This window comes from Coregonus clupeaformis, chromosome 3, assembly GCF_020615455.1.
Source record: "Coregonus clupeaformis isolate EN_2021a chromosome 3, ASM2061545v1, whole genome shotgun sequence".
Lineage (NCBI taxonomy): Eukaryota > Metazoa > Chordata > Actinopteri > Salmoniformes > Salmonidae > Coregonus > Coregonus clupeaformis.
Window position 1 is genome coordinate 7,998,715 of NC_059194.1, and position 16,587 is coordinate 8,015,301.

The window sequence follows — 16,587 nt, forward strand, 5'->3', positions numbered from 1 at the left end:
AGCAATCCTAACAGGAGTCTGGTAGCAGCAGTTGTGATGTGTGTGTAGCATGAATGTATACTGAAGAAAAATATAAACATGCAACAATTTAAAATATTTTACAGTTCATATAAGGAAATTAGACCTTCATCTATGGATTTCACATGACTGGGAATACAGATATACATATGTTGGTCACAGATACCTTTATAAAAAAGTTAGGGGCGTGGATCAGAAAACCAGTCAGTATCTGGTGTTACCACCATTTATCTCATGCAGCACAACACATCTCCTTCACATAGAGTTGATCAGGCTGTTGATTGTGGTCTGTGGAATGTTGTCCCACTCATCTTCAATGGCTGTGTGAAGTTGCTGGATATTGGCAGGAACTGGAACACGCTTACACGTCGTACACGTCGATCCAGAGCATCCCAAACATACTCAATGGGTGACATTTCTGGTGAGTATGCAGGCCATGGAAGAACTGGGACATTTTTCAGGAATTGTGTACAGATCCTTGCGACATGGGGCCCGTGCATTATCATGCTGAAACATGAGGTGATGGCGGCGGATGAATGGCACGACAATCGGCCTCAGGATCTCGTCACGGTATATCTGTGCATTCAAATTGCCATTGATAAAATGCAATTGTGTTCATTGTCCATAGCTTACGCCTCCCAATACCATAACCCCACCACCACCATCGGGCACTCTGTTCACAACATTGAGATCAGCAAACCGCTCGCCCACATGACGACATACACATGGTCTGCAGTTGTGAGGCCGGTTGGACGTACTGCCAAATTCTCTAAAATGGCGTTGGTTTATGGTAGAGCAATTAACATTAAATTCTCTGGCAACAGCTCTGGTGGACATTTCTGCAGTCAGCATGCCAATTGCACACTGCCTCAAAACTTGAGACATCTGTGGCAGTGTGTTGTGTGACAAAACTGCACATTTTAGAGTGGCCTTTTATTGTCCCCAGCACAAGGTGCACCTGTGTAATGATCATGCTGTTTAATCAGCTTCTTGATATGTCACACCTGTCAGGTGGATGGATTATCTTGGCAAAGGGTAAATGCTCACTAACAGGGATGTAAACACATTTGTGCACAAGCTTTTTGTGTGTATGGAACATTTCTTTTTTTTTTTTTTTTTTAGCTCATGAAACATGGGACCAACACTTTACATGTTGCGTTTATATTGTTGTTCAGTGTATATGTGTGTGGATGTGAGTAAGTCTGTGTGTGTGGATGTGTGTAAGTATGTGTGGGTGTGTGCATGAGTGAGTGCATGTGTGCTAAGGTGCAGATAATCAGAGCAGGTGGTTAGTCCAGTTTAAGTGTTCAGCAGTCTGATGGCTTGTAGATAGAAACTGTCTCTGAGCCTGTTGGTATCAGACCTCATGCTCCGATACCATCTGGCCAAATAGTAAGGGAGTGAACAGCTCATGGATGGGGTGTGTGGTCCCCTTGATGATGCTGCGGGCCTTCCTCAGGCACCGTTTCGAGTAGATGTCCTGGATGGGTGGGAGCACAGTCCCAGTGATGTACTGGGCTGTCTTCACCACCCACTGGAGGGCCTTGGGGTCGTGGATGGAGCAATTCCCGTACCATGCCGTGATGCAACCGGTCAGGACGCTCTCAATGGTGCAGCGGTAGTATTTGGAGAGGACCCGGGGTGGCATGCCAAATTTCTTCAGCCGCCTTAGGAAGTACAGGCGCTGTTGTGACCTCTTGAAGAGTGGTGTTTTTTTTGTCCATGTCAAGTCCTCGTGAAGTGACTGCCGAGGAACTTAAAACTGCTGACTCTCTCTACTGCAGTCCCGTTGATGTGGATCGGGGCATGTTCCCTCCTCTGCTTCCTGAAGTCAACAATCAACTCCTTTGTTTTGCTGACGTTAAGGGAGAGGTTGTTGTCCTGGTGTATCGGACATAAGTTGGTCATAGTCACGTGATGAGGTAGCCCCGCCTGTGTCTGCCCTCCGGCCCAGTTTCTGCCCTCGGCCCAAGAGGGAATTTCCTCTTGGTCTAATGGTCTAAAAAGTTGGTTGCTCCCGTAGGAGACTTGTGTTCATTTCCTGTGTGCCAGTTCACTTACCTCCTCCCTATAGGCCGACTCGTATTGTTGGATGACACCAGCAAACATGATGATGGAGTTGGTGTCATGCAAAGCCACGCAGTTGTGGAAGTACAGCAGAGGGCTGAGGACACACCCCTGGGGGGCCCCTGTGTTGGAGGTGAAGGAGGTGTTGTTGCAATCCTCACAGTCTGTGGTCTGCCCATCAGGAAGCGCCAGCTGAAAGCATACATTGTTCCTTCTTGCACGTCACTATTAAATCATATGATTTGTGTTGCAGCTGCCAAAAAAAAGAAGCAAACAAACCCATAAAGAAATTGATAATTGAAAACAAAATGACCTCACTGCTCCTTTATTGATATGTACCATTATAAGAAAGATAATGCTATATCGCTTTTGACGTCATTTCCGAACTACAATTCAATGGAATGAAAGGCTCGCTGGAGTGGTCGTTACCATGCTATAAGAGGCCCATGTGGTGTGTATGGAAGTTGAATGGGTCCGGGTATTGTCTGTTGCTAAGTGGACTTAGCAGGCCTGTGTGGAATCTGTCACCCCAGGACTGGTGAGCGTCCAGAACTTTCCAAACTGCACTCTGTCCAAACCGCACTTTCCAGGACTCGAGAAGCTGCTAGACTAATACGGTTCACATGTGCATCAATGTATGAGCGAAGATAGAACTTCAACAAAATATGCAATTGAGGACGTCTTGGTTTGTTCTTATTGCTGCATTAAGAGGAAATGTGGGTTGAGGATGCAGCACATATTTTGCCAATACACGATAGAAAAGGTTAACAACGCTCAGTGCAACATGAGTAGTGCCCTTGTCACTGACATTATGTTGAGAGCAAGGACGCTACAAATGCTACATTTCTATGATCAGAGGGTTTCTGCGTGCAGCTTTGAATAGTCAAGGATTATATGAGAACATCTAACAAGGCCGATAAGACACAGTGTGGAGCATGGAATTTGTGTGCTGAACTTCATAAAAGGTTAAGTGGCAAGTTGTTAAAGTAGCTAGTTTCACTCAATAGTGATCTTCATTCAGGTGTTTATAGATGTGATATATTTACACACACACATCTGTTTATTACCAATTACTAAATCAATAATGAAATGCCTATAAATGATGTATGTACCCTTTATAAACCCTTTATAACGTGTAGCTTAATGCGTTGCTTAATATAGTGTTGCAGTTATCTGCCAAAACCAGATCAGTCGCACTAATACTCTGCAAGCGTAAGCATCACATCTAGTCGGCGGGATCTAGACTGAGACAGCCTCCCCACTCACAGCCTATCAGTGTCAGAGCCGGCTGCCACACACAGACAGATAACCAGGGACAAAATTCGGAGCTCCTCTCTAGGAACAGGTGCACCATGGGAACTGAGTCAACCAGCGGGAGGCACCGACAGAGCGATTACACACCCCTCCTTCCTCCTTTGCCTCCTCCGCCTTCCACTAACCCTCTTTACCTTACAGACCCAGGTCACGATCATTGCTGGGTTATCCCAGATTAGGTCCCAGTTGGACGCTTGGATCTGCTTTGAAGTCTAGCCTCTGAGATCCGTACGCCTCTCCACTGGGGCCCTACACCCATGGCAGCTACACCAACCCTCACGCACTGCTCTAAATCCACATGACCCCTTTGAAAGCCATTGTGTCCACCTTTACATAATGCTCACATGCGCCTGTAGTATAACCAGGATTACGGTGGATTTCAAAGCGAGCTCACGGCGCCCTTTGTAAATTAAACAGTGGTCATATAGCGAGGGTTGGCTGCGAGGCTGACTCTTTAGAAGGAATTTGAAGCTCCTGGAGCGAGAATGTTATTTTGAATCAATGTATGTGATTTGACTATCTCAAGGAAAACACATGAGGAATCTTTACAACAGGTGGTTATGATATAAACAGAGAACCCAAAATGATTGAAATGTAGAAACACATGTGGATCCTTTTATCATACCTTACTCTCATTTCAAAAGATGATAACACATTATTTTGGAAAGGGGGGCTACTGGATCTTGGAAGTAGCAAAGCAAAGAAAACAACCCCAATGGTCAGAAAGGAGCCAGTTTGGTTTGGCCGTTTGCTAAAGACAATGTAATGTAATGCTTTGATTTTGTCCAAAAGAGCTCCAAGCACACGTCTCATTGCACATGATTGCAAAACCAGTGGGGACAAAGAGGCGCCGGTTTTACCATCTCAGCCCTGGCGCCAAACAGATTTTAAAAAGCAGAGACCCCTTGGGTCTACCCATTTATTTTGCTTTTCGCAGCGACCATTTTCCCTTGTCCATTGTGCACCAACATGGACCTTGACGGAGAAGCAAGCACATAAAGAAGAAGAATGTAGTCCTTATTAAGTCCCTTAGGAGCTGATAGAGTTCGAAGGCGTGAGGTCGCTGTAGCCTGCCGAGCTCCCCTTGACACCTGTTGAGAACGCATGTTTCAGAGAGTCCTGTCCAAGGATCTAGAAAAATTATATGAAAGCATACAATTTTTTTTACGTTGCATTTTTCCAAATGATCAAAAATAAAAAATCTCACATCACAACAATATTGAGGTAATGTTACACATTAGTGCAAATGTGTAACATTTGTTTTCCAGCTTGTTGTGTGGATGTCAGTAAAGGCGATGTGCTCACTGGCCAAATGGAGTCTTCTGGACATTTGACTGTCCCTCAACTTGGGTAGCGAGAGCTGGTCCAGCCTGGGAGTGGTCTGGCCAGTTTTGGCAGCACATGAAATGTACGTCTCCACTTTCTTCAAAAACTAAAACAAAAAGAGGAAGGAAAAGATGAATCACTGACTTTTGTATGGTTTCCCAATCAAACATGGAGTTTTGAAAATGCCCTCAAGCCTTCAAGGCAAAGAAACTGCAGTTCTAAATAAGTTATATAAATATCCAAAGGTACAGCAACTGTAAACATGTGATGTACACCTTTGAAAACACTTTGAACTCCACTGATTTGAATGAATAACATACACTCTTAGAAAAAATTGTTCCAAAGGGGTTCTTCGGCTGTCCCCATAGGAGAACCATTTTTGGTTCCAGGTAGAACCCTCTGTGGAAAGGGTTCTAGATGGAATCCAAAAGGGTTCTACCTGGAACCATGAAGGGTTCTTCAAAGGATTCTCCTATGGGGACAGCCAAAGAACCCTTTTAGGTTCTAGATAGCACCTTTTTTTCTAAGAGTGTACCTTTCATTCTAGGCACTTCCCTCCCTGTTGCTTTTGAAGTTGAGGTGGTTCCCTTTGGGATTGGCTAGCTGTAGTAGCCGTGGAGTGGTCTCAGCAGTGTTCACTCTGGGGTCTATGTGCCAGATAGGGCAGATGTACTCACACCACAAAGTGTGAGTAGGCCTGTGGAACCACAGAGATTCTAATATTCCTATTTCTACATGTGGGATCACCATTAAACAATGTGAAGCATCAGGAACCAACACCTCAACATAGCCCTCCCCCCTGACCTCAAACCTCTCCTATTTTCAGGCCATGCCCATTGGAGAGTGTGACACAGAATTATGAAAACAAACAGGCATATTGTTTTTCATATTTGATCCGGTGTGCAGGCCTGAGAATCTTTTCTAGGAGGCTTGAGCCCAAATATGCGCTGTTGCTCTTCAAGATTTATAAAAATACTTATGTGGCCGTCTGTGAATGTCCCAGGGGCCTGAGCTTTGGACAATACCCCCTATTGTCTCACCATCGTCTCCTCTCTCTCCCAGAGCCACAGCTCGCTACTGAAATAACACAGCAAAATATTGGCTTCCTAGTCCAAGAAGGAGGCTAATTTTAGATCTGGGCCAAGCAGCATGCTTGCGTATACTCTAGTATTTAACAACATGGACTGGGCATGTTTTTTTTGGGTCACGTTTTCCACTTTACCACATTTCCTGGGAGCGTCGGGACTTTACCCCATTTCCTGGGAGCTTCGGGACCTGGTCTTGGGTGTTGACAGGTGGCCAATGCGCTCGTACTGGGCGTTCTTGGAGGAAGGGCATAGTGTCTTCCTGGAGGAGCTCACCTCCTCCTCTTTCCTGCAGGAAAATATGAGCAATTACTGTCCATGTCTTTGGGCTAAAGGATGTCTCATTATGCCAGAGGGAAAATACATAACCTCCTCTTTCAATGGACAAATGGAAGGGTTAAATGATTCACTAATGATGCAAGTATTTTAGAGGGGTGAATAGACAGATCTGACTCTGTTAACCCTGAACAACATGTCAATAAAGACTGATTTAGTTTTAAGTGAGATATGGATCATGACACATTGTGAGTGTGACATGCCACCTCTCTTGCCTAGAGGCAGCACCCAGGGAACTAAATTCACTTTCTCCGTAATCTCATTTAGACTTAATGGTTTAGTCATAAACTGCACATTTGAAGAATGTCAAATATTTGTCTCCAATTATCTAGTAGGGTTATGTGGTAGTCTGACGACTCACACTAAATTATTCCGCTGCACTGTCAATCTGTCAGACTGCCATCATTAAAGTCATTTGTGGTGATGAGGGGCACGAGGGGCGTTGTACAAAAAAAAGTCATCAGCGATTGGCCCAATCACGCTTAACCCACGTGTGTTCTGGCTCTGGCCCAACCCATTGGTTTCTGGACCAATCAGACAGCCACAAATGTGTTCGCATTCGGTGAAGGGTCGGGGAGGTACTCAGATCCAGACTCATTGCAGAGAAGAAACTAACGTCCGTGGGCGTAGTGTAGCGTTTGTCCGGAGCAAGGAGTCTGGGTAGCCAGGCAACGTTATGTGGTGCAACTACAACCACTTGGAACACTTGAGCATAGTTTTTTCTGCAGCATATTAAAACATGAATTCAATGAGCACACAAACAATGATGACAGCTTGCCTGTGGCCAAACTGGCCATTCATTCTCACTTGCTGGCAATTGCTGCCTTTTTCCAATTCAATAAATTGCTTATTTAATAAGGAAGGGCTTCCTGACAAGAACTTTGATAGAATTATTGGTCTAATGTTCCTTACACATTTAGCTTGACAGCTGAGAAACAAAACAGTAAGTAGGTCATCGAATACAGGTTCTGAACCTAACCAATAGATACAGTGGGGGGAAAAAGTATTTAGTCAGCCACCAATTGTGCAAGTTCTCCCACTTAAAAAGATGAGAGAGGCCTGTAATTTTCATCATAGGTACACGTCAACTATGACAGACAAATTGAGAAAAACAAATCCAGAAAATCACATTGTAGGATTTTTAATGAATTTATTTGCAAATTATGGTGGAAAACAAGTATTTGGTCACCTACAAACAAGCAAGATTTCTGGCTCTCACAGACCTGTAACTTCTTCTTTAAGAGGCTCCTCTGTCCTCCACTCGTTACCTGTATTAATGGCACCTGTTTGAACTTGTTATCAGTATAAAAGACACCTGTCCACAACCTCAAACAGTCACACTCCAAACTCCACTATGGCCAAGACCAAAAGAGCTGTCAAAGGACACCAGAAACAAAATTGTAGACCTGCACCAGGCTGGGAAGACTCAATCTGCAATAGGTAAGCAGCTTGGTTTGAAGAAATCAACTGTGGGAGCAATTATTAGGAAATGGAAGACATACAAGACCACTGATAATCTCCCTCGATCTGGGGCTCCACGCAAGATCTCACCCCGTGGGGGTCAAAATGATCACAAGAATGGTGAGCAAAAATCCCAGAACCACACGGGGGGACCTAGTGAATGACCTGCAGAGAGCTGGGACCAAAGTAACAAAGCCTACCATCAGTAACACACTACGCCGCCAGGGACTCAAATCCTGCAGTGCCAGACGTGTCCCCCTGCTTAAGCCAGTACATGTCCAGGCCCGTCTGAAGTTTGCTAGAGTGCATTTGGATGATCCAGAAGAGGATTGGGAGAATGTCATATGGTCAGATGAAACCAAAATATAACTTTTTGGTAAAAACTCAACTCGTCGTGTTTGGAGGACAAAGAATGCTGAGTTGCATCCAAAGAACACCATACCTACTGTGAAGCATGGGGGTGGAAACATCATGCTTTGGGGCTGTTTTTCTGCAAAGGGACCAGGACGACTGATCCGTGTAAAGGAAAGAATGAATGGGGCCATGTATCGTGAGATTTTGAGTGAAAACCTCCTTCCATCAGCAAGGGCATTGAAGATGAAACGTGGCTGGGTCTTTCAGCATGACAATGATCCCAAACACACCGCCCGGGCAACGAAGGAGTGGCTTCGTAAGAAGCATTTCAAGGTCCTGGAGTGGCCTAGCCAGTCTCCAGATCTCAACCCCATAGAAAATCTTTGGAGGGAGTTGAAAGTCTGTGTTGCCCAGCGACAGCCCCAAAACATCACTGCTCTAGAGGAGATCTGCATGGAGGAATGGGCCAAAATACCAGCAACAGTGTGTGAAAACCTTGTGAAGACTTACAGAAAACATTTGACCTGTGTCATTGCCAACAAAGGGTATACAACAAAGTATTGAGAAACTTTTGTTATTGACCAAATACTTATTTTCCACCATAATTTGCAAATAAATTCATTAAAAATCCTACAATGTGATTTTCTGGATTTTTTTTCTCATTTTGTCTGTCATAGTTGACGTGTACCTATGATGAAAAATACAGGCCTCTCTCATCTGTTTAAGTGGGAGAACTTGCACAATTGGTGGCTGACTAAATACTTTTTTCCCCCACTGTATCTCCTTAATTAGAATGGATGTACTGTATCTGGAGCAGTCATCTCCAATGAGGATGCAAGAAATTAGCAAATACCCTGAACATCATTTTCAAGTTTCAAGTGTTATTAGTCCTATGTACGGGATACACATGGTATACACTGTCCATCGAAATTCTTACTTGCAGGTTCCTTCTGGATAATGCAACAATAATAAGAAATAATCAAAGATAAGAACATTTTAGCATAAGTATAATACAGGAAAGCACAATTTATAGTCCAGAATGTACACTTGTTTTGTGGAAGGTGAATTGTGGGTCAAGTGTTTAAATTGTGCTGTATTTAGCAATCATAATAAGAGTCTGGTAGCAGCAGTTGTAATGTGTGTAGCATACATGTATATGTGGGTGGATGTGTGTATGTCACTTTTCACTTGGGAGGAGCATTTCCTGCACTTGATAGGAGCTCAGAGCCAAATCTACTGTATCGATGCAAGCTTTTAGAGCAGACCAATATTTAGACTTAGCAAACATCTTCACAATTTTGTAGTGACACTGCACATTAAAATGGTAATGTATGAGCACTTACATACTTTTCTTCTTCAAACGGTTGGATCATACTTTTGATAAAGTCATCAATAATGTTCAGCCTGGGTGTAATTAGTAAACAATTACCTCAGGTGTTTCTCCCATGCTGAGAAGTCTCTTTTGTGCTTAGCTAGGTATTGGATTATTTCTGTTGGAACTGCTTCCAGCGCTGAGTAAGACAGGGGCCATATCGACTCCTGGTTGCCCCAGGTAAGCATTGGACTAGATCAATGAGAAAATAGACTTTCAAGGGGGTAAATCCAATAGGGAAAATAGCTCACATAAACATGTTCACTATGAATGTTGATGTAACAAAATAGTATTTGGTTGAACTTTTTTCCACTGAAAGACTTGTAAATTGTATTTTTATAAAATTATCTCAAATGTCATGAGAATAAAAACCTTTGCAAATACATTTACTAAAAAAGTAGCCTACTTACCAAGGTGTTGTGACCCACAGTGTTATCACCTGCTCCAATTTATCCTCACAATACAAAGAAAATCAATAACAATGTAGTAGTTATAGTACCTTGCTTTCAGTTTCATCAAGGAATTCATAAAGAAAATATGTGCACCTGTTTGATGGACAAGTCCTACAAAAGAGAAAATTGTTCTGAGAATAATGTGCAATTGGGTTTATGCCCTTATGATAAAAAGAAAGTGAAATTCTGCAAAACATTTTGGATAACATAATGATCAGCATGCGCATTTGGACATGGTCCCGCCAAACGTACCTGTTTTTCCAGATACCAAGTCTGCCTGATGGAAAGGCTTTATAAATGCACCAGGTTGAGTTCACCTGCTGGGTCACAATGGTCTGTGCTGTTGTATTGGCATTAGGAGTCACATGGCAGGACTGAAGTACTTGAGTGTGGCGGGTTGAAACCGGATTGTGCAAGCCCCTCTTGGAGTGAGTCTATCTTCTTTCTCAAGACTTCCGATACAGGATGTCAAATTAAAAGTGATATCTGAGGTCAAAGAATGACTTAAGTATTTATGGTTAGCTGTATTTTAACTCCAAAAATAAGTTATATGTCACCATAAGCCTATAGACAAAACTTTGAGCATCACAGACATTTACAACAAGGGTTTTTATTTACATTACCGGGTGTGACAAAACAGAAAAAGAGTGGCAAAAAATGTGTTTTTTGATGCTTAAATGACAGAATGGTTTGGAGGTCTGTTATAGTCACGGCATTCAAATGAATTGTTCAGTAGTGCACTTCAAACCTGCTTATTACTAAAGATTATACCAGTCGTTTTACCAGTGTTAAACATTAAAACGAGAAGCACTTTTTGTGCTTATGTCGATTTATTTCTTAGTGCATGTAAAAGCTTCAATTAACTCCAAGGCAAAACATTGTTAGCCAAATAAACATGCCTAGACATGTGAAAAATGGTACTTTGGCATTTTTAAATGCTTCAAAATAAATGTCTGGATGGATTGCTTTGGTTACACAACAATCACATTGGTTTTAAGAAAATATAACTATGTAGCAAGTTCCCTTTTAAGACAATATAGTCAATACATAACTTTTCTTATACAATATAACAAAAATAATTAAATGTACCTCGAAAGAGTCTTCAACATAGTACCTAACAGCACTGTGTCTAAACATGTAACCTACATTGCGCTCTACAGTTGTAGATAGCACTAAGAGAAGAATCTTTGATGACAACAAAGCATTATCAATTAAATCCCTATAGGTAAGGATGTTGAGACCATCCTTGAAATATTGTGTCTACTACAGAGACAAGTAAATGATCAACTCTGTGCTTTTGTTCATTTGTGCTAATGCAATTAATTAATTAATGAATGCAACTGCCAGTGAATGAGTTTGACCATAAGCACGTTGTCAGCTTTTAGCTTCTCTGGAATCATCATCATTCTACAGATGTGAATGAGGCCTTTCACTATCATGCTGTCTGTCAATAGAGCTTGTAGCTAGTGCTATCAAAACAAATGAAGGCAAGCCAGGACAGGGGTGAAATTAAGGTAAAATATCACCTAAGCCAGCGGGTCATTCATACAGATGTAGAATCTTAATTTGAGCCAGTTTGCTACAGCAGGAAAATAATCCTGCAGCAATAGGAAATGTGAATTATTATGTGGATTATAATTAATATACATTTTTCTAGAGGTTGATACCTTTTTCATTAGGGCAAATCAAGTCTGACAATTCAAGTGGAAATGACCAACTTTATAAGCCTTTTTAAAATTAAAATGCACTACAAGTTTGCATTTCCTGCTGTGCTGGAAAATTCTCAGCAACAAAAGAGTGATCAAATTAAGATCCTACATCTGTATCTGATGACTAGATGGTGAGTCTATCTACCATCCTGCACCATTTGAATGATCAGGTCCCGTGTGTCCTGCACAGCAGAGTTCACCTCCGTGTCCCCCTTCCTTACATGGGTGCCGATGAGGAAGAGCTTGCGCTGGTCCCCCACCTCCTCCAGGGACAGGGCTTCATGGAGCGTTGTGATACTGCAGGCCCCCTGGTTATCCTGGAGATGGGGGAATAACCGGATCAAAACCAAGGTAAGACACTCGAGCAGGTGCAGTATCTCACAAGGATTTTTAAAAAAGAGGCGATGAGGAAAGGAAACGCCCACAAGACTATTGAGATGCAACCCTTCGCTCTTTCTCAATTGTCTTTCCTCGATTCCTCATGTCCTTTCTCCTCATCTCGTTCTTAAAATGCATTGGAGGAGAAGATCTAGGGTCATGCCCCTTTGCGTTTTCAATGCGTTTTGAGAAGGAGGTGAGGAGAGAGGACGTGAGGATTCAAGGAAAGACAATTGAGATTGGAGTCTTATGTCAGTGTGCCAGTCTCACCTGCTTGTTGGCTAGTACCACTAAGGGAAGGTAAAGGTCGGTTTCCAGCAGCTCGTGGAGATACTTCTTAGCCAAAGGGAACTGGGCGGCGTCTGAGGAGTCCACCACAAACACCAGCACCATAGCCTTGCACATGTACCTCTTCCAATAGGGCTGCAGGTTCTGTGTGCCACCAACTGCAAAATATGCCATGTTTTTTTATTTCATTTCTTCACCACAAGGTATCAGAGAAGTCATTTTTGTACATTTGTGAAACACAAGAAAATACTATGAATGCATATTGAGTGATCAACTCATTTTTGTCATTTTTCATATTTAACAGCTTGAATTAAGGTCTCCAGTAAATGAGACCCATTTCTTCTTATCATGGTCATCCAGAGAATTAGCAGTTACTGTACTCTCATCATTGTTATGTGCAGGTTGTATTCACTTTCTAGGAACTCGATCTGCAGGTCCTCCCTATTAATGGACACAGCGTTAAAGCCCTGTGTTGGGGTCACATCCTGCTCCAGACTCCCCGTGGCAAAGCAGTGCAGCAGGCTGGTCTTCCCTGCACCTTCAAGGCCGAGCACCAGGACTTGCTTTCCTGTGGGCTTCACCTAGGATGACACATAATAACATCGAGATGTATTGGGGCGGCAGGTAGCTTAGTGGTTAAGAGCGTTGTGCCAGTAACCGAAAGGTTGCTGGTTCTAATCCCCGAGCCGACTAGGTGAAGAATCTGTCGATGTGCCCTTGAGCAAGGCACTTAACCCTAATTGCTTCTGTAAGTTGCTCTGGATAAGAGCGTCTGCTAAATGACTAAAATGTAATGTAAATGTATAGAGATCGCAACGTTGTATCTCTCCCATTATGGTGTCAGTGAGCGCACGGGAAGTGCCATTGAGGGCATCTCCATTTTGAAGTAGTCAATTTTCTTCTGCTACTACTTCTATGAGTTGGTAAACAAACTGAAAGTTTGTATACTGCCACCTAAAATATGTTGTTTGAACAGATATAAAGCCAAGGTTGGCGATTTACTGCCACCTGCAGTTATGGAATGTTTGCTCACAAGTATTATTTATTTATTCCTTCCTTAACCTATAGGAAGTCCCACCAAGTTAACTACTTGAAAATGGTGAAAGTCCTCAATGGCGATGCCCATGCTAAAACAGGCTTTTGGGTACTAGAATCATCTATACATCTCTATGGATGCTAACCCACAAGCAAAGATGGAGTATATAAAGGCAAACATGTTACTCATGTGGAAGAATTATCTGCAAGTGCTGATCCAGAATAATTAGTTCATGTTAATTAAAACCATGATACTGGGACATTCTAGAATCTTAACAGGTGCTTGCAACTGTCTACCCACACACTCACATACTACACTGACACTCCAACAAATATATACGCTCACACGTGTTGATACACGCTGCTGCTCTGTTTATTAAATATCCTGATTGCCTAGTCACTTTTACCCCTACCTACACATACACATACACATACTGCATTACCTCAATTACCTCGTACCCCTGCACATTGACTCGGTACGGGTACACCTAGTATATAGACTCATTCTTGTTTATATTGTGTAACGTTTTAACTCTGCACTGTTGGGAATGTCGTAAGTAAGCATTTTACTGTAGTCTACACCGGTTGTATTCGGCCCATGTGACCAATACAATTTGATTTGATGGTGAATAGTGCAATGATTTAGCCCTAAAACAATCACGTTTATTGCTTTATCTTTACTTCAGACTTTTATAGCATAGGCCTACAGAAGTCAATGAGACTGAAGGGGGCTGAACTGAACTGTCACATTATCACATCATGTGGTCACTACAGGCTGACTCACTGCCTAAGAAAATACTATAGGGCCAGGCTACCACTGAATGATGATTCAGTCCGGCAACATTATTATAACGTCAAGCTGACCAAGCAACAATAGTCGTTTCAGCCACTCCAGTGACTAATCTGTCACAGAAAATAAACTGAGTGAGGACCCTACTTATTACATATTTATTAACATTACGACATACATATGCCTGTAGTTTCACAATAGAAATGTTGAAGTTCTTTCAAATCTTGGGTTAGTGCAATTCGGTATCAATGGGAAATCCCTACCCTTTATTTTTTATTTATTTTTATTTCACCTTTATTTAAGCCAGTTGAGAACAGGTTCTCATTTACAACTGCGACCTGGCCAAGATAAAGCAAAGCAGTGCGATAAAAACAACAACACAGAGTTACATATGGGGTAAAAAAGTCAAAAATACAACAGAAAATATATATACAGTGTGTGCAAATGTAGCAAGTTATGGAGGTAAGGCAATAAATAGGCTATAGTGCAAAATAATTACAATTAGTATTAACACTGGAATGCTAGATGTGCAAGAGATTATGTGCAAATAGAGATACTGGGGTGCAAAAGAGCAAAATAAATAACAATATAGGGATGAGGTAGTTGGGTGGGCTAATTTCAGATGGGCTGTGTACAGGTGCAGTGATCGGTAAGGTGCTCTGACAACTGATGCTTAAAGTTAGTGAGGGAGATAAGAGTCTCCAGCTTCAGAGATTTTTGCAATTCGTTCCCTAAACACTAATCTTAAATCCTACCCTTAACATAACCCTTAACGTTTTACGTTTGAACTTCAATTGGGTAACTCAGAATTGGGACGTCCCAAGAAATCCCATTTAGACTTTTCCAAAATCGAGACACTTTGCGGTGAGGTTATTTCCAATAGCAACCACAAACATCCGTCAAGTAGGCGTGCCTCAAAATCCCTGAGGTATCAAAATAAACATTTTACAAGCACAAGATGAACAAAAAGTAGCCTACCTCTGTTACTACGACTGTTGGTGTTTGGTTTGCGCGTTCTGGTACTTTTTGTGCAGTTTTTCTAGTCTCCTTTTCTATTTTCTCTGGTTCTTGCTTTGGTTTTTGCTTCGCCTTTACCCCCGAAGACACATAAGTCCAGATGACATACCCAACTCCTCCGGTTACTGCGAGAGTAAAACCCACGACCGCAGCTTCTCTGACACCAGGCATGTTTGAAACAATTTTGCGAAATCTTGAATAAGTGCTTCACATGTCTTTATACATCGTGTTAATGGTTATTATCTAGAAGTTTGCATCCCCTGGTTACAACCTGCTTCTAATGTCTATGGTTATCGTTACAACAAGTGGATTAGTCAAACTACCTCAACGCGATAGGGGATATCCGGGCGCTTGGGAGCACACAGGAAGGTAGTACCAGACAAAAAAAGTTGGAAAATATTTTTGTGATAGCAGGATCTAGAATATATGGAGATATATAGTATAACAAATAATAAAATCCCAAAATCTAAATTAAGACATTAATATTCCACAATTTAGCCAGACTTTGCTACATTACACACGAATTTGCTATCCTGTCCGCGGTGACTTAATCCCTTCATATAGTCATTGCTTAATCCTCTCGTTTCGGCTCATCAATTTAATTAACATGTAGAGAAACCACCCTATTCCCTTTTACTTTGCGCATAAACATCGTCATGGCTAGATGGGATACAGCTAATATCAAATTGCCGTCAAAAAAGTTGACTTTGTGTGTGCATTTCAACCAAACCTAATCCTTTTCCTAAATTTAACCTAATTCTCCTAACCTGCTACGTTAATTCTGCCAACCTGCTACGAAAAGTAAATTCAGGTCAATTCTGACAAACTGTATACTATCTAGTCAAAACCATTTAACATGGCTTAGTGGGGGAATGTAGCCTCACAATGTCAAATGTAAGACTGAAAAATGACTTCAATGAATGGAAAGGAACAGAAAATCTGCAACACCAATGACGCAGCATTGCAGCTGAATTATTTTTTCTGTTTTGCATTTCCATAGTAAATCCACCAGGCGGCGCTTGATATCGAAGAGGGCACACTGCATTCAATGCTGATGAGATATTCCATGACCATAAATGAGGATTATAGACTTTCCAATGCCAAATTCAAGTAAAAAACACAAGAAAGCGACAACAGTTTTTCAGTTGTTAATATTAAGGAACCCTATGTATTAAGACACAACAATGGGACACTATTTATGCAAAAATCGTTTGCTTCCATCATTGTAAATGGTTCCTAAAACAATGTGCTAATTATGTACTGCTACCCAATAATTAAAATTTAGACTCAGCGAACTGACATTGCCAACAGCAGACCGCAGATATTGAGATGAGCAAGATGCAACACTTCCCTCTCACACAGTATCTGCGCACGGGTTCGCTTCACGCTGTTACAGCGTGGTAGGTAAGAGACCAAAAAAGCAGAGAAGTTGAGCATTGCGCGTCAACGCTCTTAGTTGTTGCGAAAATTGACACACTTTACATTTCTGCATCTACGTCATATCGCTGAGTCTACCTTTAAAAACATCAGCCTTTTTACTTTAGCCGAAACTGATGCAGGGATTTAAAAATAAATATACTTTAAC

At 42.0% G+C, this 16,587-nt stretch overlaps 1 protein-coding gene and 1 long non-coding RNA gene across 3 annotated transcripts; both read right to left on the reverse strand.

Annotated features, from left to right (window-relative positions):
• Positions 1–3,986: 3,986 nt before the first annotated feature.
• Positions 3,987–9,964, reverse strand: LOC121546345. Of its 2 annotated transcripts, none has more exons than XR_005996373.2 (5): positions 9,744–9,964; positions 9,391–9,525; positions 5,977–6,099; positions 4,705–4,831; positions 3,987–4,530 (listed from the first exon to the last, which is right to left on the reverse strand). It is a non-coding gene; the product is annotated as an uncharacterized LOC121546345 (long non-coding RNA). The 2 variants fall into 2 exon arrangements; XR_005996374.2 differs by having other exon boundaries at positions 5,948–6,099.
• A 415-nt stretch (positions 9,965–10,379) lies between these two features.
• Positions 10,380–16,563, reverse strand: LOC121541826 (ADP-ribosylation factor-like protein 9). The gene is made up of 4 exons (XM_041851144.2): positions 14,964–16,563; positions 12,573–12,741; positions 12,143–12,318; positions 10,380–11,811 (listed from the first exon to the last, which is right to left on the reverse strand). The coding sequence occupies exons 1-4, from the start codon at positions 15,171–15,173 to the stop codon at positions 11,632–11,634; spliced, it is 735 nt and encodes a 244-aa protein (XP_041707078.1). The 5' UTR covers positions 15,174–16,563; the 3' UTR covers positions 10,380–11,631.
• Positions 16,564–16,587: the final 24 nt, after the last annotated feature.